We start from the raw sequence: 25,611 nt of genomic DNA, 5'->3' as shown, positions 1-25,611 counted from the left end.
TATATACACACACATGCTCTATAAGTGAACTCCCTCCCCCTTCCACTTTTCTCTCGCCTCTCTTTCCTCATCACTTTTATCTGCCATAGAGAAAATGCATTCTCGCCATATACATAATGGCTACTAATATGTTGGTTTTCATCGTTTTTTATCTCCCTCCCCTCTTGGGAATATCAGTAATTCACATGTCTTCCCGACTGGTACTTGGTATATTTATGTGCAAACAGGATTGTAGATACCAGGGAGTAAGCTTGGTGTTTTTTTGCATATATTAATAAACTAGGTTAGACATCATATACAGTATGTTCTTTGCATAAACTTGTGCATAATTATCAGTAGTATCTCTCCTCCATATTTGCGATTTTTGCAATTTTCATTATGACATTTTAAACTAAACAGTATATGTTGCATTTAATAAAGTACCATTTTGCGACACTGTAAAATGGACTATATTTATAGAAATCATGTACCCATAGTGATAGTCGTCAGGATATGTAAAGTGTAGGTATAGAGGTGCATGTAGACAGCAGGCTGTGATTGTCATAATGTGCTGCTGATTGTTTAAGATACAATTTCACTGTATATATATGTAAAGTGCACTAGCGAATATAATTGCTAATAGAGTGGTCAAGGGTTGAAGACTGGGGGTTTTACTCCAGGTAAATGTTTTTAGCCAATGAGAGCACCAGAGTGTGTATAAAAGGTGAGATTGGACCTTACGACTTCAGCTATGATTACAGCTTTCTTTGCCGAAATGCATCAGCAGCAAGTCTAGGAGTGAGCCCCTACTCTCCACCCACATTGCCACTTTGTGGAACATTTTCCTGAATGTGGATGTTTTAAAGTATATGAACAATAAAAGTTACTTTTTAATTCTCAACGAGAGTGCTCCTCTTTTGGATGTTCACGAGATGTTGTGACCAGAGAAAGAGTGTAGCACGTCATTGAGGTTTCCCCTTGTGGTGATCACTCCCACCCACCACTATGAGGAGATCGGAACATAGTGATGGCGTCACCCGCCAACATCGAGTAAACCGAAGATGGGACCCACAACTGCCCGAAGACTCCTGGAGGTAATAATTTACTTTACTATTGCCGATTGTGTGCGCATTGAGCTAGAGGCTACCATGGATTCCCCCAAGACCGGCTTGGATTGTTTGGCGAGGTATCACGGACTGTATGGGATCATCTGTCTATGTGACAACGGGTGAGGTGGGAGTTTGTATTTATCCAATTGCTATGAACTGAGTATTTGGAGTACTTTATTATTTGAGCTGCTTATCAGGTGCCTTCACACTTTTGACTGCCTATTAAGTATAACCCACTGGTTAGTGCTTTTTTGTTACAACAATGAAACAGGCTGTTTTGTATCCCTTTTTAGGTTGTGGTATGGCAGCATTTTTACTAAACTAAAATGTTTTAGATATTTGATGGAGAAGCCTAAAAGGCTAATCTATGGAAGCTCTGACTTGGTAAAACTTTTTGAAAAAATACTGTTGTCCTTTAAAAACGATACTGAGAACCCCTGAGCTATATTATTCAATATAACCGATTAACGGTACATTGCATGCCCAAGATACAGTATTCAAAGTGAGAACCATGTTGAAAACACTATGAATTGTGCATTGTAACATTCTTCCATTTGTCATTTTACAAGTCACTCTTTCTACAAATGTCAAAAAGCCAGTGAAATCTAGCAGTTACGTTATTGTTGTAAAGTGAAATGAAAATAGAAAACCCTGTAAGAAAGAAAAAAACCTAAATATTCCTATTGTCTCTCCTGCAAGAGTTCTTTTAAAAACATGAGATGGAGACTGAGAGTTTAATCACACTATAATTGCTGCAGATTTAAAGTGGTAATATGCTACCTTAGCTTGAAGCAGAAGGCGTTCATGTCATTTTCAGCTTAAAACACCTATTGTAATATGGCACTATATATTTTATTATAAATTACCTGTCTCTAGCCAGGACTTCTACGTTTGGCTGCATTATTGGGTACTTATTACTTATGGCATAGATACAAAGCACTAACTAATTCTCAGTATAACATGTTCTGACTAGTAGCTAATAGTGCTGTTTTCTTAATATACAATTATCTGCTCCAAAAATGACTGCAGGCATAATGTGTGAATAATAGTATCACACTAAAATTAATTGCACATATACCTATCCAAGATCGGTTTTATTTTATTTTAACATACTTTGCCGTTAATTGCTTGAAAGTCATTTATACTTCAGACATTAGAAAGTTATGAATGCATGGCTGAAACATTTTTAAAAATACACTGCACTATTATGCCATGAAAACCATTTCCATTTTTCATACCTGCGTCATTTCTTTGTCTGTAATCTTTTAATTTCAAAGTGTTACAAACAGGAATTTCTTTTTTCCCCCTTTCCTTACCTTATTTTATGTAGATGTCTCAACAGGGCACTAGGCCTTATTGAAACAGAGCTTGGGAAACTATTTTTTTTTTTTTCATAACATTATGAAAGCTTTAATAATATCTGCATAGATCAGTAACCAAAAATTCACAAATTTAGAACAGTACCTAGTAGCTATTTATAAACTTAAAGGGACATGACACCCACATTTTTTCTTTTTTGATTTAGAAAGAGAATGCAATTTTAAACATCTTTCTAATTTACTTATATTATCTAATTTGTTCTATTCTCTTGATATTCTTTGCTGGAAAGCACATAGAGGCCTTGTGCGATTGGCTCAACATGTGCATTGCTTTTTCTTCAACTAAGGATATCTAAAAAATGAAGCAAAATAAATAATGGAAGTAAATTGTTTAAATTTCTATTCTCTATCTGAATCATGAAAGAAAGATTTTGGGTTTAGTGGCCCTTTAACAATTATTATATACTGTGCATATGTGTGTGTAAGTGTATATAATATATATATATATATATATATATATATATATATATATATATATATATATATATAAAAAAACAGAGTTGAGGAATTCATGTACATTTTATATATACACATAAGGTTGCCACCTTTAGTTCTGGCCAAACCCAAACGCTCTTGTGCCATGTACAGCAAAAATAATTTGCATAGTGTACACTATGGGGTCAAATGATGCCCTGTGTTTCCGGCGAGCCTTCATTACCGCTGCTCCATAACCTGTCTGCCTGCTCTGAGGCGGCGGACAGAAATCAACCCAATCAAATACGATTGGGTTGATTGACACCCCCTGCCGAATCTGCAGGGGGCGGCATTGCACCAGCAGTTCACAAGAACTGCTGGTGCAATCATAAATGCTGACAGCGTATGCTGTCGGCATTTATTGATGTGCGGCGTACATGATACGCTACATCATATCATGTCAGTCCGCACTATAATAAATAGACCCCTATGTATAATATCACAAACACACATAAATATTCACACTCTCACACACACTCATTCAAATTCTCTCTCACACACACACACAAAGACACTGAAGCTCTCTTACACACACACACACACACACACACTCTTTTTTAAAGACAAATACACTCACTTTCACCCACGGACTCACACACACATAAAGACAAACAAAAAAAACACACACTCTCACACACACACACACTAACACACACAAAGACACTAAAGCTCTCTCACACACAAACTCTTTTAAACACCAACACACACACAAAAAACACACTCTCACACACAAGATAAACACAACTGTAGGCATGTGCAGTATGTTGCAAATGCACTATGTCACCTGTCCAGGCTTCAAACCCGGACACACAAATGAAAACCCGAACATAAAGCAAGTCGGTATCTAAAAATAGTTTTTACTGATAATAATTCTGCAATCTGTCAGGGGAGTGCACAGCAGCTGATTAATTTTTACCCTCTATGGGCCAGATTACAAGTGATGTGCTAAATAAATTTTTCGCTTGCGTGCCAACTGCGCTCAAAGTAAATTTTTAACGCGGCCAGGTTTAGCGTGCCTATAACAAGTTGAAAGTAAAAAGTTAGTGTGCACTAACCTGACACTGCATTAGACCATCTGTGCTAAACCAAAAAGGTAGTTATGAATATGAATACTTTACATTCCAGTGTTCTTCACATAGAAGAACATGTTCTTTTATATATATATATATATATATATATATATATATTTTATTTATATATATATATATATATATATACACACATACACATACATATAGATATATACTGTATATATATATATATATATATATATATATATATATATAAACACACACACACACACACCATGCATTGGAGCCCTTTGCCATATTACCATATCCATTTTAAAATTATTCTAGCGCAGTTTCGGTTGGCGCTCAATCACAAACTATAACTTTCAACACCAGCACAAATTAGCCCAAATATTCATTGAAAGTATAGGTTGTGCTCGAGCAAAGACGGCCGCACTAACCCTTCTCTGGTTAGTGAACTTTACCATGGACTTGTAATATCAAAGTTGCACACTAATGGTTATGATAGAGTTATGAATGTTATTACTATTTACTGAGTTATGAATGTCATTAAGAGGGATAACCTACAGCTCCTCAGATTAAGTGAATAGGAACTGCACCAGAAGCTAAGATTACCTCCAAAGTCTGCAAGACAAACACTTCCGGTATAGTATAGCAAAACAAACACTTCAGGTATAGTATAGCAAGACAAACACTTCAGGTATAGCAAAGCAAGACAAACACTTGAGGTATAGCATAGCAAGGCAAACACTTCAGGTATAATAAAGCAAGACAAACACTTCAGGTATAATAAAGCAAGACAAACACTTTAGGTGTAGTATAGCAAGACAAACACTTCATATATAATATAGCAAGACAAACACTTTAGGTATAGCATAGCAAGACAAACACTTCAGGTATAGCATAGCAAGACAAACACTTGAGGTATAGTTTAGCAAGACAAACACTTGAGGTATAATAAAGCAAGACAAACACTTCAGGTATAATAAAGCAAGACAAACACTTTAGGTGTACTATAGCAAGACAAACACTTCATATATAATATAGCAAGACAAACATTTAAGGTATAGCATAGCAAGACAAACACTACAGGTATAGCATAGCAAGACAAACACTTCAGGTATAGCATAGCAAGACAAACACTTCAGGTATAGTATAGCAAGACAAACACTTCAGGTATAGCATAGCAAGACAAACAGTTCAGGTATAGTATAGCAAGACAAACAGTTCAGGTATAGTATAGCAAGACAAACACTTCAGGTATAGCATAGCAAGACAAACACTTCAGGTATAGCATAGCAAGACAAACACTTAAGGTATAGAATAGCAAAACAAACACTTCAGGTATAGCAAAGCAAGACAAACACTTGAGGTATAGCATAGCAAGGCAAACAGTTCAGGTATAGCATAACAAGACAAACAGTTCAGGTATAGCATAGCAAGACAAACACTTCAGGTATAGGATAGCAAGACAAACAATTTAGGTATAGTATAGCAAGACCTTAACGTATAGTAATGCTAGACAAACACTTCAGGTATAATAAAGCAAGACAAACACTTCATGTATAGTATAGCAAGACAAACACTTTAGGTGTAGTATAGCAAGACAAACACTTAAGCTATAGTATAGCAAGACAAACACTTCCGGTATAGAAGGTATAGTATAACAAGCCAAACACTTAAGGTATAGTATAGCAAGACAAACACTTCAGGTATAATAAAGCAAGACAAACACTTTAGGTGTAGTATAGCAAGACAAACACTTCATATATAATATAGCAAGACAAACATTTAAGGTATAGCATAGCAAGACAAACACTTCAGGTATAGCATAGCAAGACAAACACTTGAGGTATAGTTTAGCAAGACAAACACTTGAGGTATAATAAAGCAAGACAAACACTTCAGGTATAATAAAGCAAGACAATCACTTTAGGTGTACTATAGCAAGACAAACACTTCATATATAATATAGCAAGACTAACACTTCAGGTATAGCATAGCAAGACAAACACTTCAGGTATAGCATAGCAAGACAAACATTTCAGGTATAGCATAGCAAGACAAACACTTCAGGTATAGTATAGCAAGACAAACACTTCAGGTATAGCATAGCAAGACAAACAGTTCAGGTATAGCATAGCAAGACAAACACTTCAGGTATAGGATAGCAAGACAAACACTTTAGGTATAGTATAGCAAGACCTTAACGTATAGTAATGCTAGACAAACACTTCAGGTATAATAAAGCAAGACAAACACTTCATGTATAGTATAGCAAGACAAACACTTTAGGTGTAGTATAGCAAGACAAACACTTAAGCTATAGTATAGCAAGCCAAACACTTCCGGTATAGTAGGTATAGTATAACAAGCCAAACACTTAAGATATAGTATAGCAAGACAAACACTTCAGGACAAACATTTCAGGTAATGTATAGCAGGACAAACACTTCAGGTATAGTATAGCAAGACAAACACTTCCGGTATAGTATAGAAAGACAAACACTTCAGGCATAGCAAGACACACACTTCAGGTATAGCATAGCAAGACAAACACTTCAGGTTTAGTATAGCAAGACAAACTCTTGGTTAAAAAGATTGAAATATAACTTTTTAATATAAAAACATGGTTAAGAATGTTTTTAAAAAATTATTGGGGGTCAAACTTCTATTTATGAAACCAATATATCTTTATTATGGTATATATTTATATATATATACACACATATATATATATATATATATAATCTGAATAGGAATAAGCACTCACTGGATCCGTTAAGCACCCTGGTCTGTGTCTGGGTTGGCCAGTGAGAGTGCACTTAATCGAAGTATATATATATATATATATATATATATATATATATATATATATATATATATATATATATATATATATAAAGAATTACATTGATCCTTACCTGCTTAGACAGTAGCTCCTTACACAATGTGTACAGTGAAATAAATTTCCTGGCTAATGGCCGAGCATCAATGAAACCTTCAGCAACCAACATTATCTCACAAATCAGCTCTATGTCTGGGACAACCATGGCACATGGCCTAAAATGAGAACGTTTGGCAGAAAAACATAATTAATGTGAATATATAAATCATGACAAACTCTGGTGTATTCCAACAATTTACAAAGATAAGCTACAATACAGCAGTAAAAGGGACAATATTAATTTCATGTACAAGCAACCCTGACAAGTGAAAATCTACTATACTGTATTTTGGGTTTCATTTAATGCTACTTTTTTGCAAACTGTGCTAGTGCATGAAGATAATTTGAATACTAGAAATACATTTCAGGAAAACAAAATTACAAATAGTATGAAATAATATATAGCCGCCATCACAATCCATTGAAGTTTATCTTGTGAAATCTATGCATTCAAGTCTGATGATCTTTGGATTAATTTTTTTGTTTTTGTTTACTACAATCCATTAGGTAAACAATTCAAATTATGTATACATTAACTGTGGGAAATCTGGGGTTGCTTTGCATCCAGACTGAGTAAGCATGTAAAATAAATAAATAATAAAAAAGTTTTTATTTTAAGGCTTTTTATGGATGTTTTTTTGCTGAAACCAGAAATGACAACTTCAAGCACAAGTAAAACATTGTTTGATGATAACTGCCCAATTTATGTTACTGCCGTTTTATTTTTTTTAATTAACCATTGATATCAATTTATGATGTGAGCCACTAATAATTGAATATAATTTAAAGGGACACTGAACTGAACTTTTTTTCTTTCATGATTCAGATAGAGTAAGCAATTTTAAGCAACTTTCTAATTTACTCCTATTATCAATTTTTTCTTTGTTCTCTTGGTATCTTTATTTGAAATCAGCAAGCGCTACCCAGGTGCTGAACCAAAGATGAGCAGGCTCCTAAGCTTACATTCCTTCCTTTTCAAATAAAGATTTTAAGAGAACAAAGAAAAATTGACAATATGAGTAAATTAGAAAGTTGCTTAAGATTGCATGCTCTATATGAATAATGAAAGTAAAAAAATTGGGTTCAGTATCCCTTTAAGTTATTTCATAAAAAACACTTTTGAGAAATCTAAGCAATGTAAAGCCCATTCTAACGGTTGTGGAAACGTGTGTGTTGAGTTATATCTGTAACTTATCTGACTTCTTAATATGTAAAATGAATTAGTGAAAAAAATAAACAAAAAAGTGAGAAAAAATAAAGGGATATGAACCCCAAAAATGTTCTTTTGTTATCGAGACAAAGCAAACAATTTAAAAAAAAAAACTGTTTTACATCTTTTATCTAATTTGCTTTGTTTCCATTAAATTATTTGTGGAAAAGATACCTAGTGAGGTATTTGGAGCACTATATGGCAGGAAATGGTGCTCTTGCAAATGGATAACTTTCTTGCAAAATTGCTGCCATATAGTGCTCCAGAAATGGGCCAACTCCTAAGCTTACATCCCTGATTTTCAACAAAAAATACCAAGAGAACGAAGAAAAATTGAATAACATGCTCTATCTGAAACATGAAAGAATTATTTGGGGTTTAAAATCCCTTTACGTATATATGTTCCAAATATTTTTGAATTAGATAAACCCAAAAACCATATGAAAATGTTTTTTGTTTATTTTAATAGATTGCAATTCTGTTCTCAAAATCTCACAATGCAGAACGTTAGTGATGTTTTAATAATTTGTATTGCGGCAAGATGTTTCACAATGTTATACATTGTTGCGCTTTATATGGCGCAAGTGTTTGCACTAATCTTTATAACAGTGTTATATATTATTTCAAACACTGCCTGCTGCCACATAGGCTCAAGACATGTGCATGGTCCTGCGCCTACCTAGATATGCTCTTCAACAAAGGATACCAAGAAACAAAATACATTTGAAAAGCTGTTTAAAATGGTGTGCTCTATAGGGCCCATTGTAATCAAGCAGAATTTGCTTATGCATGGTTCTTTGTGAGGTAAATAAAAAATACATTCCAAATATGTTTAAAAAACAATTATATTGATAACCCTTTCATCTTACGCTTTTCAAACAAATGTATACCAAAAACTCTCCATATACTTTCAAATGATTTTAGGACTTTTGAATTTCAACACCTTGGAACTGACAAGAAACATGTTTTTTTAAAATGCCAATGTTACTGTCGTGCAAGAAAGTGAATAATACAGCTCAATTAACACTTTTAAACTATGAGATCTGAGCATTCATTAACCATAGAGAAATCATTTAAACATTCACTTATGATTGCAATTCAGTGTTTGTAGACTGAAATTACTCAGAATGATATGGAACAAGGATTTGCACACATGATAAGTATGTGTCACTTTTGCTTTGGCCCTCTTTTGCTTCCATGAACACCCGCTGTGACAATTCATGTATGACGTCACCTGAAAATACCTCAATACGCCTGATTCTTATAGTTTTTCATGTGTGTTTCCTATGTTTACCTATATTTCCTTATTTTCTTCTCTAGTTCAAACGTCTTCTTGATAAGAAAGGCATAGTCAAATTCTATATGTTGTTTTGTGTGTGAATTCAAATACTCTGTAATTGAAACGCCTATGGCTCCTTTCTAAATATTTCATTCTGACAGGATGGAAAGAAATTAAAGTAACCTATTACTCAAAACAATTCTTACCTCTGTCTAGGAGAGGGTATTCCATAATGTTTTAGTGTTTTTATTTTTTTTAAATGAATATTCCTGTGCATAATAAACCCACTTTTGGGAGTTGTCTTTCTTAGCCAGTGAGCAAGAGTCACAGAACTGAGATGTTCACATTTATTCACTGTTAATTCACTTTAAATGCAAACAGCTATTACTTAAATGGAAATTATACACTAGATTTCTTTCATGTAATTGGCAAGAGTCCATGAGCTAGTGACATATGGGATATACAATCCTACCAGGAGGGGCAAAGTTTCCCAAACCTCAAAATGCCTATAAATACACCCCTCACCACACCCACAATTCAGTTTTACAAACTTTGCCTCCTATGGAGGTGGTGAAGTAAGTTTGTGCTAAGATTTCTACGTTGATATGCGCTTCTCAGCATTGTTGAAGCCCGATTCCTCTCAGAGTACATCGAATGTCAGAGGGATGTGAAGGGAGTATCATCTATTGAATACGATGATTTCTCTAACGGGGGTCTTTTTCATGGGTTCTCTGTTATCGGTCGTAGAGATTCACCTCCTACCTCCCTTTTCAGATCGACGATATACTCTCAATATACCAATAACTCAACTAATAACTGTTTTAGTACTGGTTTGGCTATCTGCTATATGTGGATGGGTGTCTTTTGGCAAGTATGTTTTTTATTTCTTAAGACACCTCAGCTATGGTTTGGCACTTTATTCATTTATATAAAGTTCTAAATATATGTATTATACTTATATTTGCCATGAGTCAGGTTCATGTATTTCCTTCAGCAGACTGTCAGTTTCATATTTGGGGAATTTAAACATTTAAGAAATTTATTTCTTACCTGGGGTTTAGTCTTTTTTTCAATTGACTACTTCTTGCTATTGCGGGTATTAGGCCCGCGGGTGCGTCAAATGCTAAACTTTATTGCGTCATTCTTGGCGTGAAAATTTTTTTGCAGCGGAAAAAGACGTTTATGACGCAACTTCGTCATTTCCAGCGTCATACGTGACGCCGAGACCTTTCACACGGCGGCGTCATTAGTGACGCGAGTGTGTCATTTCAGGTTATTTTTGGCGCCAAAAAAAGTTTACGTTACGTTGTGCGTCATACTTGGCGCCAATTTTTTTGCATTATTTCTTGCTTTTTTCTCTATCAGAGGCATATGCTTTTGCAGTTTTTCCCATTCCTGAAACTGTCAAAAAGGAAATAGATAATTTTGCTTTATATGTTGTTTTTTCTCTTACATTGAGCAAGATGTCCCAATCTGATCCTGCCTCAGAAGTTTCTGCTGGAACATTGCTGCCTGACATCGGTTCTACCAAAGCTAAGTGCATTTGTTGTAAAAGTGTAGAAATTATTCCACCAAATGTCATTTGTAATAGTTGTCATGATAAACTTTTACATGCAGATAGTGTTTCCATCAGTAATAGTACATTGCCAGTTGCAGTTCCTTCAACTTCTAATGTACATGATATACCTGTAAATTTTAAAGAATTTGTATCTGATTCTATTCTGAAGGCTTTGTCTGCATTTCCACCTTCTAATAAACGTAAAAGGTCTTTAAAACTTCTCATTTAGCTGATGAAATTTCAAATGACCAGCAACATAATAATTTATCCTCTTCTGATGAGGATCTATCGGATTCAGAAGATCCTTCCTCAGACATTGACACTGACAAATCTACTTATTTATTTAAAATAGAGTATATGCATTCTTTATTAAAAGAAGTGTTAATTACTTTGGATATTGAGGTAACCAGTCCTATTGATGTTCAGTCTAATAAACGTTTAAATGCTGTTTTTAAACCTCCTGTGGTTTCCCCAGGGGTTTTTCCTATTCCTGAGGCTATTTCTGATATGATTTCTAGGGAATGGAATAAGCCAGGTACTTCTTTTATTCCTTCTTCAAGTTTTAAACGATTGTATCCTTTACCAGCAAAATCTATAGAGTTTTGGGAAAAAATCCCCAAAGTTGATGGGGCTATTTCTATTCTTGCTAAACGTACCACTATTCCTATGGAAGATAGTACTTCCTTTAAGGATCCTTTAGATAGGAAGCTTGAATCCTATCTAAGGAAGGCCTATTTATATTCAGGTCATCTTCTCAGACCAATTTTTTTGGCTGATGTTGCGGCTGCCTCAACTTTTTGGTTGGAGAATTTAGCGCAACAAGATTTGGATCCTGACATATCTAGCATTACTCGCTTACTGCAACATGCTAATAATTTTATTTGTGATGCCATTTTTGATATTATCAAAATTGATGTTAGATCCATGTCTTTAGCTGTATTAGCTAGAAGAGCTTTGTGGCTTAAATCTTGGAATGCTGATATGACATCTAAATCTAGATTACTATCTCTTTCTTTCCAAGGTAATAATTTATTTGGTTCTCAGTTGGATTCTATTATTTCAACTATCACTGGAGGAAAAGGAGTTTTTCTGCCTCAGGATAAAAAACCTAAGGGTAAATCTAAGGCTTCTAACCGTTTTCGTTCCTTTCGTCAAAATAAGGAACAAAAACTCAATCCTCCTCCCAAGGAATCTGCTTCCAGTTGGAAGCCTTCCTCTAATTGGAATAAATCCAAGCCATTTAGAAAACCAAAGTCTGCCCCTAAGTCCGCATGAAGGTGCGGCCCTCATTCCAGCTCAGCTGGTAGGGGGCAGATTAAGGGTTTTCAAGGATTTTTGGATAAAATCTGTCCAAAATCATTGGATTCAGAGCATTGTCTCTCAGGGGTATCGAATAGGATTCAAAGTAAGACCTCCTGTGAGAAGATTTTTTCTCTCATGCATCCCTGTAAATCCAGTAAAAGCTCAGGCTTTTCTGAAGTGTGTTTCAGATCTGGAGTCTTCAGGGGTAATCATGCCAGTTCCTCCTCAGGAACAAGGTTTGGGGTTTTATTCAAACCTATTCATTGTACCAAAGAAAGAAAATTTATTCAGACCAGTTCTGGATCTAAAAATTTTGAATCGTTATGTAAGAGTAACAACTTTCAAGATGGTGACTATAAGGACTATTCTGCCTTTTGTTCAGCAAGGACATTATATGTCCACAATAGACTTGCAGGATGCATACCTTCATATTCTGATTCATCCAGAACACTATCAGTGTCTGAGATTCTCTTTTCTAGACAAGCATTACCAATTTGTTGCTCTTCCATTTGACCTAGCAACAGCTCCAAGAATCTTTTCAAAGGTTATGGGTGCCCTACTCTCTGTAATCAGAGAACAGGGTATTGCGGTGTTTCCTTATTTGGACGATATCTTGGTACTAGCTCAGTCTTTACATACTGCAGAATCTCACACAAATCAACTAGTGTTGTTTCTTCGGAAACATGGTTGGAGGATCAATTTACCAAAAAGTTTCTTGATTCCTCAGACAAGGATCACCTTTTTAGGCTTCCAGATAAATTCAGTGTCCATGACTCTGTCTCTAACAGACAAGAGACGTTTAAAATTGGTCGCAGCATGCCGGCACCTTCAGTCTCAGTCATTCCCTTCAGTGGCTATGTGCATGGAAGTTTTAGGTCTCATGACTGCAGCATCGCACATGATCCCCTTTGCTCGTTTCCACATGAGACCTTTACAGCTTTACATGCTGAATCAATGGTGCAGGGATTATACAAAGATATCACAATTAATATCCTTGAATCCCAATGTACGACAATCTCTGACATGGTGGATAGATCACCATCGTTTGGTTCAAGGGGCTTCCTTTGTTCAGCCAACCTGGACTGTGATCTCAACAGATGCGAGTCTTACAGGTTGGGGAGCTGTTTGGGGATCTCTGACAGCACAAGAGGTTTGGAAATCTCAAGAGGCGAGATTACCAATAAATATTTTAGAACTCCGTGCAATTCTCAGGGCTCTTCAGTCTTGGCCTCTGCTAAAGAGAGAACCGTTCATTTGTTTTCAGACAGACAATATCACAACTGTGGCTTATGTCAATCATCAGGGTGGGACTCACAGTCCCCAAGCTATGAAAGAAGTATCTCAGATACTTGCTTGGGCGGAATCCAGCTCCTGTCTAATCTCTGCGGTGCATATCCCAGGTGTAGACAATTGGGAGGCGGATTATCTCAGCCGCCAGACTTTACATCCAGGGGAGTGGTCTCTCCATCCAGATGTGTTTTCTCAGATTGTTCAGATGTGGGGTCTTCCAGAGATAGATCTCATGGTCTCTCATCTAAACAAGAAACTTCCCAGATACCTGTCCAGGTCCAGGGATGTTCAGGCGGAAGCAGTGGATGCACTGACACTTCCTTTGTGTTATCATCCTGCTTACATCTTCCCGCCTCTAGTTCTCCTTCCAAGAGTGATCTCCAAAATCATCATGGAACAGTCTTTTGTGTTGCTGGCGGCTCCAGCATGGCCACACAGGTTTTGGTATGCGGATCTGGTTCGGATGTCCAGTTGCCCGCCTTGGCCACTTCCGTTACGGCCGGACCTACTATCTCAAGGTCCGTTTTTCCATCAGGATCTCAAATCACTAAATTTGAAGGTATGGAAATCGAACGCTTAGTTCTAAGTCATAGAGGTTTCTCTGATTCAGTGATTAATACTATGTTACAAGCTCGTAAATCTGTCTCTAGAAAGATTTATTATAGAGTTTGGAAGACTTACATTTCATGGTGTTCTTCTCATAAATTCTCCTGGCATTCTTTTAGAATTCCTAGAATTTTACAGTTCCTTCAGGATGGTTTGGATAAGGGTTTGTCTGCAAGTTCCTTGAAAGGTCAAATCTTCGCTCTTTCTGTTTTATTTCACAGAAAGATTGCTATACTTCCTGATATCCACTGTTTTGTACAAGCTTTAGTTCGTATTAAGCCTGTCATTAAATCAAGTTCTCCTCCTTGGAGTCTTAATTTGGTTCTGAAGACTTTACAGGCTCCTCCATTTGAGCCTATGCATTCTTTGGACATTAAACTACTTTCTTGGAAAGTGTTGTTCCTTTTGGCCATCTCTTCTGCTAGAAGAGTTTCTGAGCTATCTGCTCTTTCTTGTGAGCCTCCTTTTCTGATTTTTCATCAGGATAAGGCAGTTTTGCGGACTTCTTTTCAATTTTTACCTAAGGTTGTGAATTCTAACAACATTAGTAGAGAAATTGTTGTCCCTTCCTTATGTCCTAATCCTAAGAATTCTTTGGAAAGATCCTTACATTCTTTGGATGTGGTAAGAGCTTTGAAATATTATGTGGAAGCTACTAAAAATTTCAGGAAGACTTTCAGTCTATTTGTTTTATTTTCTGGTCCTAGGAAAGGTCAGAAGGCTTCTGCTATTTCCTTGGCTTCTTGGTTGAAACTTTTGATTCATCAAGCTTATTTGGAGTCGAGTCAGGCCCCGCCTCAGAGAATTACAGCTCATTCTACTAGATCGGTCTCCACTTTGTGGGCTTTTAAGAATGAAGCTTCAGTTGATCAGATTTGCAAAGCGGCAACTTGGTCCTCTTTGTATACATTTACTAAATTCTACCGTTTTGATGTATTTGCTTCTTCAGAAGCAGTTTTTGGTAGAAAAGTTCTTCAGCCAGCTGTTTCGGTATGATTCTTCTGCTTTTTGATTTAAGTTTTTTCTTTCAAAAATGGAAATAAAGTTATTTTTTTGGGTTGTGGATTAATTTTTTCAGCGGAATATGGCTGTTTTTATTTTTATTCCCTCCCTCTCTAGTGACTCTTGAGTGGAAGATCCACATCTTGGGTATTGATATCCCATATGTCACTAGCTCATGGACTCTTGCCAATTACATGAAAGAAAACATAATTTATGTAAGAACTTACCTGATAAATTCATTTCTTTTATATTGGCAAGAGTCCATGAGGCCCACCCTTTTTATGGTGGTTATGATTTTTTGTATAAAGCACAATTATTTCCAAATTTCCTTTGTTGATGCTTTCTACTCCTTTCTTTATCACCCCACTGCTTGGCTATTCGTTAAACTGAATTGTGGGTGTGGTGAGGGGTGTATTTATAGGCATTTTGAGGTTTGGGAAACTTTGCCCCTCCTGGTAGGATTGTATATCCAATATGTCACTAGCTCATGGACTCTTGCCAATATGAAAGAAATAAATTTATCAGGTAAGTTCTTACATAAATTATGTTTTTTCTTTACATAAATGTTTTGTAGATATATTTATATAGCCTATACAGCTTTTTTTTTTTTTAAATGTATAGTTTTGCTTATTTTTAAAATAAAATTGCACTGATTTTCAGACTCCTAACCAAGCCCCAAGCTTTAGGAGAATACTGATGTATACCTACGCCAGCTTGCTCCTGTTTGTGTAAAGAGTCTTTTCATAAGCAGAGGAAGGGGGGGGTCTGCTTTTTTTGGCTATAGAACCACTTGCAGTGAGTGTTCCAGCTAACCTTTTTAACAGTGCTAAACTGGGAGCTTCTAAGTAAGTTTTTAAATGGTTTTATACATGATTTTAGATCAGTATCTCTGCATATTATTCTTTATAGTTGAGTCTATTACATCCGGTAATTGAAAATTGGTGTATACTGTCCCTTTAACCATTTTTCATGCTAAAAAATTAAAGATTCACACGTCTAACCTGCTCTTTCATGTACACTATACAAAAACATTTCAGTATTTTGTCCCTTTAAGTAACATGCTACTTTTGCCCTTTGTATAACATACTTTGATCCAGATTGTGGAGGGCTATTTAGTTTTTGCGCACATCGGGTTGGATGTCAGGTTGCGCTGGTATTAAGAGTTGAAAGTAAAAGAGTTATTGTGCTCACGCTAACCCGACGCGCACAAAAAGCCTATTATGCTTAAATTATGTTTCCATAGTGCGTTTTTGTTTTCATTCTCCAATTCTTGTGTAACAAGTCTCATAAATGTCTTGGAACTAGGACTACAGTTACTTGATTCAAATCCACTAGGCTACTTAAATTTATTTTCACCTAATATATCAAGTGAAGGTTTAGGAGTAAGATGTTGAAAATGTTTAATTTTTAAAGTTTTTTTTTAAATTTGTGTAAATTAAGTTTAAGGTCAAGATCCGAAACACTATTACTAGGGACAAATGATAGTCCTTTATTTAGCAATTGTATTTCAGATGTAGACAGTTGATATGGGCTTAGGTTATTGATTATGTCATTTATCTGCCCTGACGGGGATCTGCGCATTATATTTCACCCTCCTTGTCTATTGTTCCTCCCCCTCTGGATCTTGTGGTACCTAGAAGGGGTGGTGGGGGGTGAAATTGGGTGATGATACTTGTCCCCCCTGACCTTACTCATGGTGACATGTAATTGGAGATCATATTCCCCATTTTTGTGTCACCTGTACGTACCTGTCACATTTTAGAGCTGTCACTATCTTCACAGACACTGATTCAAGTCATGAATAATGGGTAATTGTAATTCAGTCTATTGTCATCTGATATCTGTTTGAACATATGTATGGTTAAAGGGACACTGAACCCAAAATTTTTCTTTCGCGATTCAGATAGAGCATGCAATTTTAAACTTTCTAATTTACTCCTATTATCAATTTTTCTTCATTCTCTTGCTTTCTTTATTTGAAAAAGAAGGCATCTAAGCTATTTTTTGGTTCAGACCATGGAAAGCACTTGTTTATTGGTAGGTGAATTTACCCACCAATCAGCAAGAACAACACAGTGGCCCATATTTATCAAAGTCTGGCGGACCTGATCCGACACTGCGGATCAGGTCCGCCAGACCTCGCTGAATACGACGAGCAGTACACTCGCCGTATTCAGCATTTCACCAGCAGCTCACAAGAGTTGCTGGTGCAACGCCGCCCCCTGCAGGCTCGCCAGAAACACGGTGCATCAAGCTCCATATGGAGCTTGATACATATGCCCCAGTGTGTTCACCAAAAATGGGCCGACATCTAAACTTACATTTCAAATAAAGATACCAAGAGAATGAAAATAATTTGATAATAGGAGTAAATTAGAGAGTTGCTTAAAATTGCATGCTCTATCTGAATCATGAAAGAAAAAAATTGGGTTCATTTCTATATATTTGATATATACAGATCAAAACATATATGTATAACACATTCCTATGATTAGAAAGTTGCTTTAAACCTTTTTTGTCTACAATTCCGGTGAGTGCATCTTTTATATTTGAATATATATATTCATATTTAGACATGTATATGTATGTTGAAATCAGCCAATAGGATTTAAGCAGCTCTCATCCTATTGGCTGATTTGAATTAAATATTTCAGCCAATTGGAATGCAAGGTACCCCAAATATAAAAGGGATACCTTGCATTCAATCTTCATTGTGCAGAGATTGCATGAAGAGGAGGCTCTGCAATGGATGTTGTTGTCGTTGTCGCCGGTCCTGCTCAGCTCCGCACCACTGGGATGAAGATAGAAGATGGATGAAGATGTCGCCGCCTGGATAAAGACTTGTCGCCACTTGGATGAAGATGGATGTCCAGGAACTGTGATTACATTTTTTGAGGTTAGTAATTATGTTTTTTTTTTTTTTTTTTTAGATTAGGGATTTATTTATTTTTTAATGAGCAGTAAAGAGTTGATTGCCCTTTTACTGTAAGGGCCATGCCCATACAAATGCTTTTTCTAGGGGCAATGGGTAGCTTAGGTTTTTTTTTGGGGGGGGGGTTAGGTGCAGGGTTTTACTTTTAGGGGTACTTTGTACTTTTTTTATGTAAAAGAGCTGTTTAACTTAGGCCAATACCCTACAAAAGGACCTTTTAAGGGCTATTGGTAGTTTATTGTTACATTAGGGGGTGCTTTTATTTTGGGCTGGCTTTTTTGTTTTCATAGGGGTATTAGATTAGGTTTAATTTTTATTATTTTGGATAATTTTGTTTATTATTTTTTGTAATGTTAGATTTTTTTTTATTTTTCGTAATTTTAGTTTTTTTTGTAATGTTAGATTTTTTTTATTTTTTTGTAGTGTTAGGATTTTTTAATTTTGTAATTTAGGTTTTTTATTTTTCGTTTATTTTAGGTTTTTAAAATAGTAATGTTATAGTTTAAGCTTAGTTTTTTTTATTTCATGGGTAAATTTATTTATTTTAACGTAGTTAGTATATTGTAACTTTAATTTAAAGTTAGAGGGTGTTAGGTTTAGGGGTTAATAGTTTAATTTAGTGTGTCACGATGTGGGGGGCCGGCAGTTTAGGGGTTAATAGGTTTAGTTTAGTATTTGCGATGTGGGGTCTGGTGGTTTAGGGGTTAATAGGTTTTCTATAGTAGTTGTGATGTGGGGGTCGACGGTTTAGGGGTTAATAGGTTCATTTCGGGTCAGTGATGTCGGGGGCAGCGATTTAGGGGTTAATAACTTTGTTTAGTATCGTCGATGTCGGGGGCGGCGGATTAGGGGTATTTAGACTAGGGGTTTATGTTTTTTATATAATCTTCTTGTCCCCATAGACATCAATAGGTAATGCGTTATAGCGATCACCATTCCGCAATCGCAGGTGTTAGTTTTTTTCTAACACTCTTTCTCTATTGTTGTCTATGGGGGGAAATGTGCACGATAAGTCAGGCCTTGGCTTTTGTGCCGTATGGAGGTTATCGCATCATATCGCACAACAAAAGAAGGTTTTTCTGTCACTTGTAATGGCAGCGCTATAGAGAGTGCGATACAGCAAACATTTTTGCGTTATTTACGTACCAGGTTTAGCGCACAACTTGTAATCTTGGTGATTGTTAGTTTATTGAAAACCTGCACTCATATGCAGCCATCTCCAATAATTTAATCAGTCTGTGTTATATTTTAATTTGTGACACATATTTGTAATTTGTAATATGAACATCTTAAGTTAAATTCCTATGCATCCAATGGACTGGAATTTCACAGACAATGAATCAAATACCAACAGAGTTGAATACTAAATTTTCACATTGGAAACTTCAAATTGATTGTAATGGAATGACACTGGAAAAATAAATCTGCTCATCAGGCTGTTTTAGCACTTGAGATAATAAAGTCTTTAAAAATAAGAGCCCTTTTCATACTGATCATATAGTAAGTGAATGTAGTTAAACGACTGCTGAGTAAAGCACATTAGAAATATTATCTGTTGCAGAATGCAATTCCCATATTCAACAATAGGTGGCATAAAAGCTCCAGCTGCTTGCCTAAAGAGAGCCTTGAGATTCTCAGGCAGTTCTGTTCGACCAGCATATCCCGGATTCATAGTAATAAATATTCCAACTGATAGCTTCAATGTGATGTTTTCTCCCAGGAACAGAAATCTGTCAGAAGCAGAGGGACAGCCCATGAAAAGCTTTCCTTGCAAAAGATTACATTTTGATTTGATGTAAGTTATTATTTCAGGATAGATGTTTTACTTGCCTCTCTTTCTTATTCCGAATGGCATCTTGAATACTTTTCACTTGCACTGCCACAACTGATAAAACTTCTACTGAAATCCGGTTAAACTCATCAAAGCATCCCCAGGCTCCTGTCTGAGCCAGGCCTTTATATATGTTTCCTACAGACTGCAAGACAAATTGCAATGCAACTGCACTCTTTTTCATGTAGAAGATGAGATATGTTAAAATGCAGAGACTGAGTCCCAATTTACTTACCTTATAATCCATCTGTTCAGAGCAGTTGAAAACATAAACCATGATGCCAAGCGCTCGACCTAAATCTTTAGTCGTTTCCGTTTTTCCCGTCCCAGCTGGGCCCGCAGGAGCGCCACTCATAGTCAAATGAAGGGACTGAGTAAGGGTGATGTAGCATCTTAAAAATAAGCAATAGAAAAAATAAGTTTACCATTTGGTCATGGAATAAAGATTTAAAAAGGTCCAGTGTCAGCCAAAACGTGAATAAACAATGCATTAACAATTTTTATCATTGCATTTTATTTATTATTTTACAAAAGTAATATGAGCCTGTAAAATATTAAGAGGCAGATTTATCATTAATCAAATTGACAAGGTTCACATGTAGTGAATCTGTCCGTAATCAAACTGTTCACCCCGAGAATGAAAATTGTGGGGATGATTCGTCCCCCATATTTAGCATTACACAAGCATCCGCTCGTGCAATGCCAACCAATTGCGTGAGACCAGGGTTTGTCAATCACCCTGTTTGAATCAGTACGGGGTGATTTTCATCTGCCAACTCTATCATTACACAGAGGATTTAGGAAGCAAGTTTAAAGTTGCTTTATAAACAACAGTTGCAGGTTCAAATGAACAGACCTGCAACCTTTAGGGGCATCAATCTAACCTTAAATGTATTCCTGCATTTCCCTTGGTAGAACATGTTGCTTTTTATACTTTTATTTCCAACACAGAGTCGTATAAACATATACTTCAGCTGATAACCACAGTTTGTTATATGCAGATTCATCTAAAAGGGCCATAATACCCAAATGTTTAAACACTTGAAAGTGATGCAGCATAGCTGTAAAAAGCTGATTAGAAAATATCACTTGAACATCTCTATGTAAAAAAGAAAGATATTTTACCTCAAAAGTTCCTCAGTAGCCACCTCCCATTGTAAAGGATTTCTAAGCAGCATTTTAGTGTGTCTGTCCTGGGACAGCTGAAAGTATGAGCATCGTGCACTCTCATATTATTTCACCAATCAGGTAAAGGAAGCTTACTATGAAATCTCATGAGAGTTAAGTCAAATCTCATGAGATCACAGTAAGAGTTCATGACCTCAGCACTGCTGATGCTGATTGGCTGCTGTTCATTTCTTCATTTTTTTTAATTTTTTTACCTGCAGCTGGGAGCAGCTGAGTATAACTTTTTACACAGAACTTATTCTGCTGAGCTGAGGAAATTATGAGGTAAAATATCTTCCTTTTTTACATAGAGATGCTCAGGTGATATTTTCCTGTCAGCTTTTTACAGTTATACTGCATCAGTTTCAAGTGATTTAGCATATGAGTATTATGTCCCTTTAATGACTTGGCAATAGTATATATGTGGAACATTCTCCCTCGTGCTGTCAGGCTTTGCCCTAATCTTTCTTCCTTTAAATGCTCCCTGAAGACTTTTCTGTTCAGGGAAGCCTACCATCCAACTCAATAATAAATTAATTTCACTTACCTAACTTACCTGAATACTGAAAGTTTAATTTTGACTTTTATGACCCTTTAAATAAACGCAGCACTTTACCTATCAGTCAGAGGAGTGATGACCAGGCGGGGAGTATTGCCTAAATATTCATAAGAGTACTGGAACTGTGCATCACATATGTTAGCGAAGCAATGTTGTTGTTTTTCGTCCCAACGATGGCGCAGTTGAGAGAGCCATGCAAAATCTTGCCCACTGGTCACCTTTACAATAAATAAACAACGTAAACAAAGACTGAGCACAAATTAGGTAAATTAGAGGTTCAGTTCTCAAGATCTCCAGTACCTCTTAGACATTAATGTAGTGCAGAGCAGTATTAAAAGCAACAGCTTGAGAAGTGGGGTGGTTGCCAGGGGAACTCTTGCTTCCATATGCTGCTTTAAATGCATTGCAATTATTTATTAAATGTACTGTCCCAATAAAACAGTTGTTCCTGTAACTAGCTAAGGGCTAGATTACGAGTGGAGTAGTAGCTTGCGCTCCTACTCGCACGTTAACTTTGCCAGACGGAGGCTTTTTGCGCTTGTCGGTTAACGTGCTTATTACAAGTTAAAAGTATTACGTTTTCGCACTTGCACTAACCTGATGTGCGCAAAAAGCAGAAGTACAAATATAGTGACCGCGTAGTTTATTCCCCCGTAGACTTCAATGGAACATGAAAAGAAAAACACCTAACACCCTACTCACACGCAAACCAGATCACATTTTCTGAAGTGCTCTAACCAAACGTGAAATATTAATGTTTCACATTCCAATGTTCTTTACATAGAAGAATATGTTCTATTTATAAATAAATACAACATTATCTATTTATAAAGGCACAGAACATTTTCCCCTATAAGAAGAACATTGCAATATAAAATATTTACAGTAAATACAGTAAACAGTTAAAGTAAACACTTTAAAATCATATTTATGCAATATTCATATTATAGTTACTTGACTGTAAAGGGCTCCAATGAAGATATATATATATATATACAGAATATATATATATATATATATATATATGTGTGTGTGTGTGTGTACATATGTATTTATGTGTTTACATGTGTATATATGTCTGTAAATCCATATATTTACACACACAAATACATATGTACACACATAATTACATATGTACACACATAAATACATATGTACACACAAATACATATGTACACACATAAATACATATGTACACACATATATGTGGCATATGTATATGTATGTATATCTGTGTTAAAGGCCTTTGCAGTAAAAAAAAAATTAACACCTGAGACCTCATATCTTTGAGCCCTAATAACTTTTTATGCAATATTTTTTTAATAATTTTTATCAGACAGTGTTAATATGAGTGTAACTGTACTTTTAAATGTATTTTTGATGTTTTGTGCATTTTCTTTTGTTTCACCAGAACTCTGAAGTCGTGCTATCCCGACGCTCGTAAAATTAAATTTCACTCGAGTCAATGTTCACTTTCAACCTGTAATATGCACGCTACTTCGACGCACGCAAACACCCGCAATACACCCCTTTTCACTTGCGTGCAACAGTTAGTGCGCCACTCGTAATCTAGCCCTTAATGTGGTTATTTGTGGCCCTATATGTTAATTAAAGTTCACATGTTACACTAGTTAAAGTTATAGTGATAGACTCTGGGTAATTCTATATTACATTAACATATTTCAGATTAACACACAGACTACCATATAACATATCTAACAGCCAAGAGTTTAAATGGTAAGCAGCATAATAATAAAAAAATAAAAATGTTTATCTTGAGCTTTGAGCCGATACCTTATGAGTGACAAGTTTTGCAACCACATCCCTGGCATGCACATCTATTGTACAGATTGTCATGATTTTCTGTCTGTCGCCGGCAGTGAGTTCACCAACTAACATGGTAATGAGGGCGTTTAACTGTGTAATCTGAAAGACAGCATCAGTAAATACAACACATGGCTCTAAATAGCAAAACACTATACATAATATAAAATAGTAACACTGGGCTGAATTACAATGAAAAGAATCTCCATTTTTTTTAAAAAATAAAAAATTAAATTCTGGAAGAATTTTTTTTTGTTTTTTGGGGAAAACCATAGTTATGCAGCACTTTTATTAGAAGTAGAACTCTTTGCAACAATGTAGAACATGTGTTTACAAAAATGACAAAATGTAGAACATTTGCTTACAAAAATAACAAACAATGCTACATTTAGTCCTCAAAAGTATACAACATTGCTACAAGCATTGTTGCAAAACTGCTGGGCCTAACTATGTATGCTCATCAACACAGAAATACCAAGAAACATATGGCTAGATTATGAGTTGTGCGTTAGCCTTAAAAAGCAGCGTAAAGAGGTCCTAACGCTGCTTTTTAACGCCCGCTGGGATTACGAGTCTTGCAGGTACAGGTGTACCGCTCACTTTTTTGGCCAGACTCGGAAATACCGCAAATCCAATCCACTTACGTCAATTGCGTATCCTATATTTTCAATGGGACTTGCATAGCGCCGGTATTACGAGTCTGACAAAAAGTGAGCGGTAAACCCTCTCCTGTCAAGACTGGTACCGCATTTTAAAGTCAGTAGTTAAGAGTTTTACACTACAACGCCGTAGCATAAAACTCTTAACTAAAGTGCTAAAAAGTACACTAACACCCATAAACTACCTATTAACCCCTAAACCGAGGCCCCCCCCCCACATCGCAAACACTAAAATAAATTTTTTAAGATTAGGGGTTAATAAATATAATGTAGGTGTCAGCGATGTCGGGGGCGGCAGATTAGGGGTTAATAAATTTAAGATTAGGGGTGTTTAGACTCGGGGTTCATGTTAGGGTGTTAGGTGTAGACATAACTTTTATTTCCCCATAGGAATCAATGGGGCTGCGTTAGGAGCTTTACGCTGCTTTTTTGCAGGTGTTAGACTTTTTTTCAGCCGGCTCTCCCCCATTGATCCCTATGGGGAAATCGTGCACGAGCACATTTTACCTACTCACCGCTAACGTAAGCAGCGCTGGTATTGAGGTGAGATGTGGAGCAAAATTTTGCTCTTCGCTCACTTTTTTGCGGTTAACGCCGGGTTTCTAAAAACCCGTAATACCAGTGCTGTCTGTAAGTGAGCGGTGAGCATAAACTGCTCGTTAGCACCGCACAGCCTCTAACGCAAAACTCGTAATCTAGGCCATAGTAAATTTGAAAATAGAAGTAGATTAAAAGTTTTGGTTTTTAACTGTTTTAAATCATTCTCAGAATCATGAAAGTGAGTTTCTTGTCCCTTTAATGTATAGATTATGAGATAGGTCTGAATACTATTGTCTTTATTTACAATAAGCCTTGTAAATACAAACTACCCTCCCACAAACACTAGCAATTGACAATTACAATTGTGGCATAAAATGTGAACAAACAAAACACCGCAGAAAATTCCAATTCACAATATTTTAACTGGGAAGCTGGAAATGCAGTTTTTAGTGTGGGTCGCAGTCCTGTCTGTTTTTTTGCAACCTGTAACTGAAAAGAATGTTTCCTGGCACCAGCTGTAATGCAAATGGATCAAACATAAATCATCACAGGTACATACAGTATATTATAGGGGAACCACTGTTGCTTTGCCCCCCATAACTCTGCTTTAATAACAATAACAAAACAAGTAGCACCCCTCCCAACCTTGATCAATCAGTTATGTTACTATCTATAATCCCTGGTAATGCTGGTTGAAGGTTCGTTTTAAACATTATATAGCATATAACTAGTGTATTTCAGATTTTACTGAGATGTATTTTATCAAACATGCTTAAAAGTGATAGTAAAGTCAAAATTAAGCTTTCATAAGTCTGAAAGAACATGCAATTTTAAACAAAGTTTCAATTAACTTCTGTTATCAAATGTGCTCTGTTCTCTTGGTATCCTTTGTTGAAGAGCATATGTAGGTAGGCTTGTGTGCAGCAATACGCT

General features: G+C 36.1%; 1 protein-coding gene across 1 annotated transcript in view; it reads right to left on the bottom strand.

Annotated features, from left to right (window-relative positions):
- The window catches only part of DNAH11 (dynein axonemal heavy chain 11), an 851,888-nt gene that overhangs the window by 545,414 nt on the left and 280,863 nt on the right, over positions 1-25,611 (bottom strand). Inside the window, 6 exon segments of the mRNA XM_053715724.1 lie at positions 6,897-7,035; positions 19,712-19,828; positions 19,929-20,074; positions 20,165-20,321; positions 21,713-21,873; positions 23,450-23,581. Coding sequence (XP_053571699.1) covers positions 6,897-7,035; positions 19,712-19,828; positions 19,929-20,074; positions 20,165-20,321; positions 21,713-21,873; positions 23,450-23,581 — 852 coding nt within the window.

This window comes from Bombina bombina, chromosome 5, assembly GCF_027579735.1.
Source record: "Bombina bombina isolate aBomBom1 chromosome 5, aBomBom1.pri, whole genome shotgun sequence".
Lineage (NCBI taxonomy): Eukaryota > Metazoa > Chordata > Amphibia > Anura > Bombinatoridae > Bombina > Bombina bombina.
Note: the sequence above shows the minus strand (reverse complement) of the source record. Positions and strands in the feature narration are given on the sequence as shown.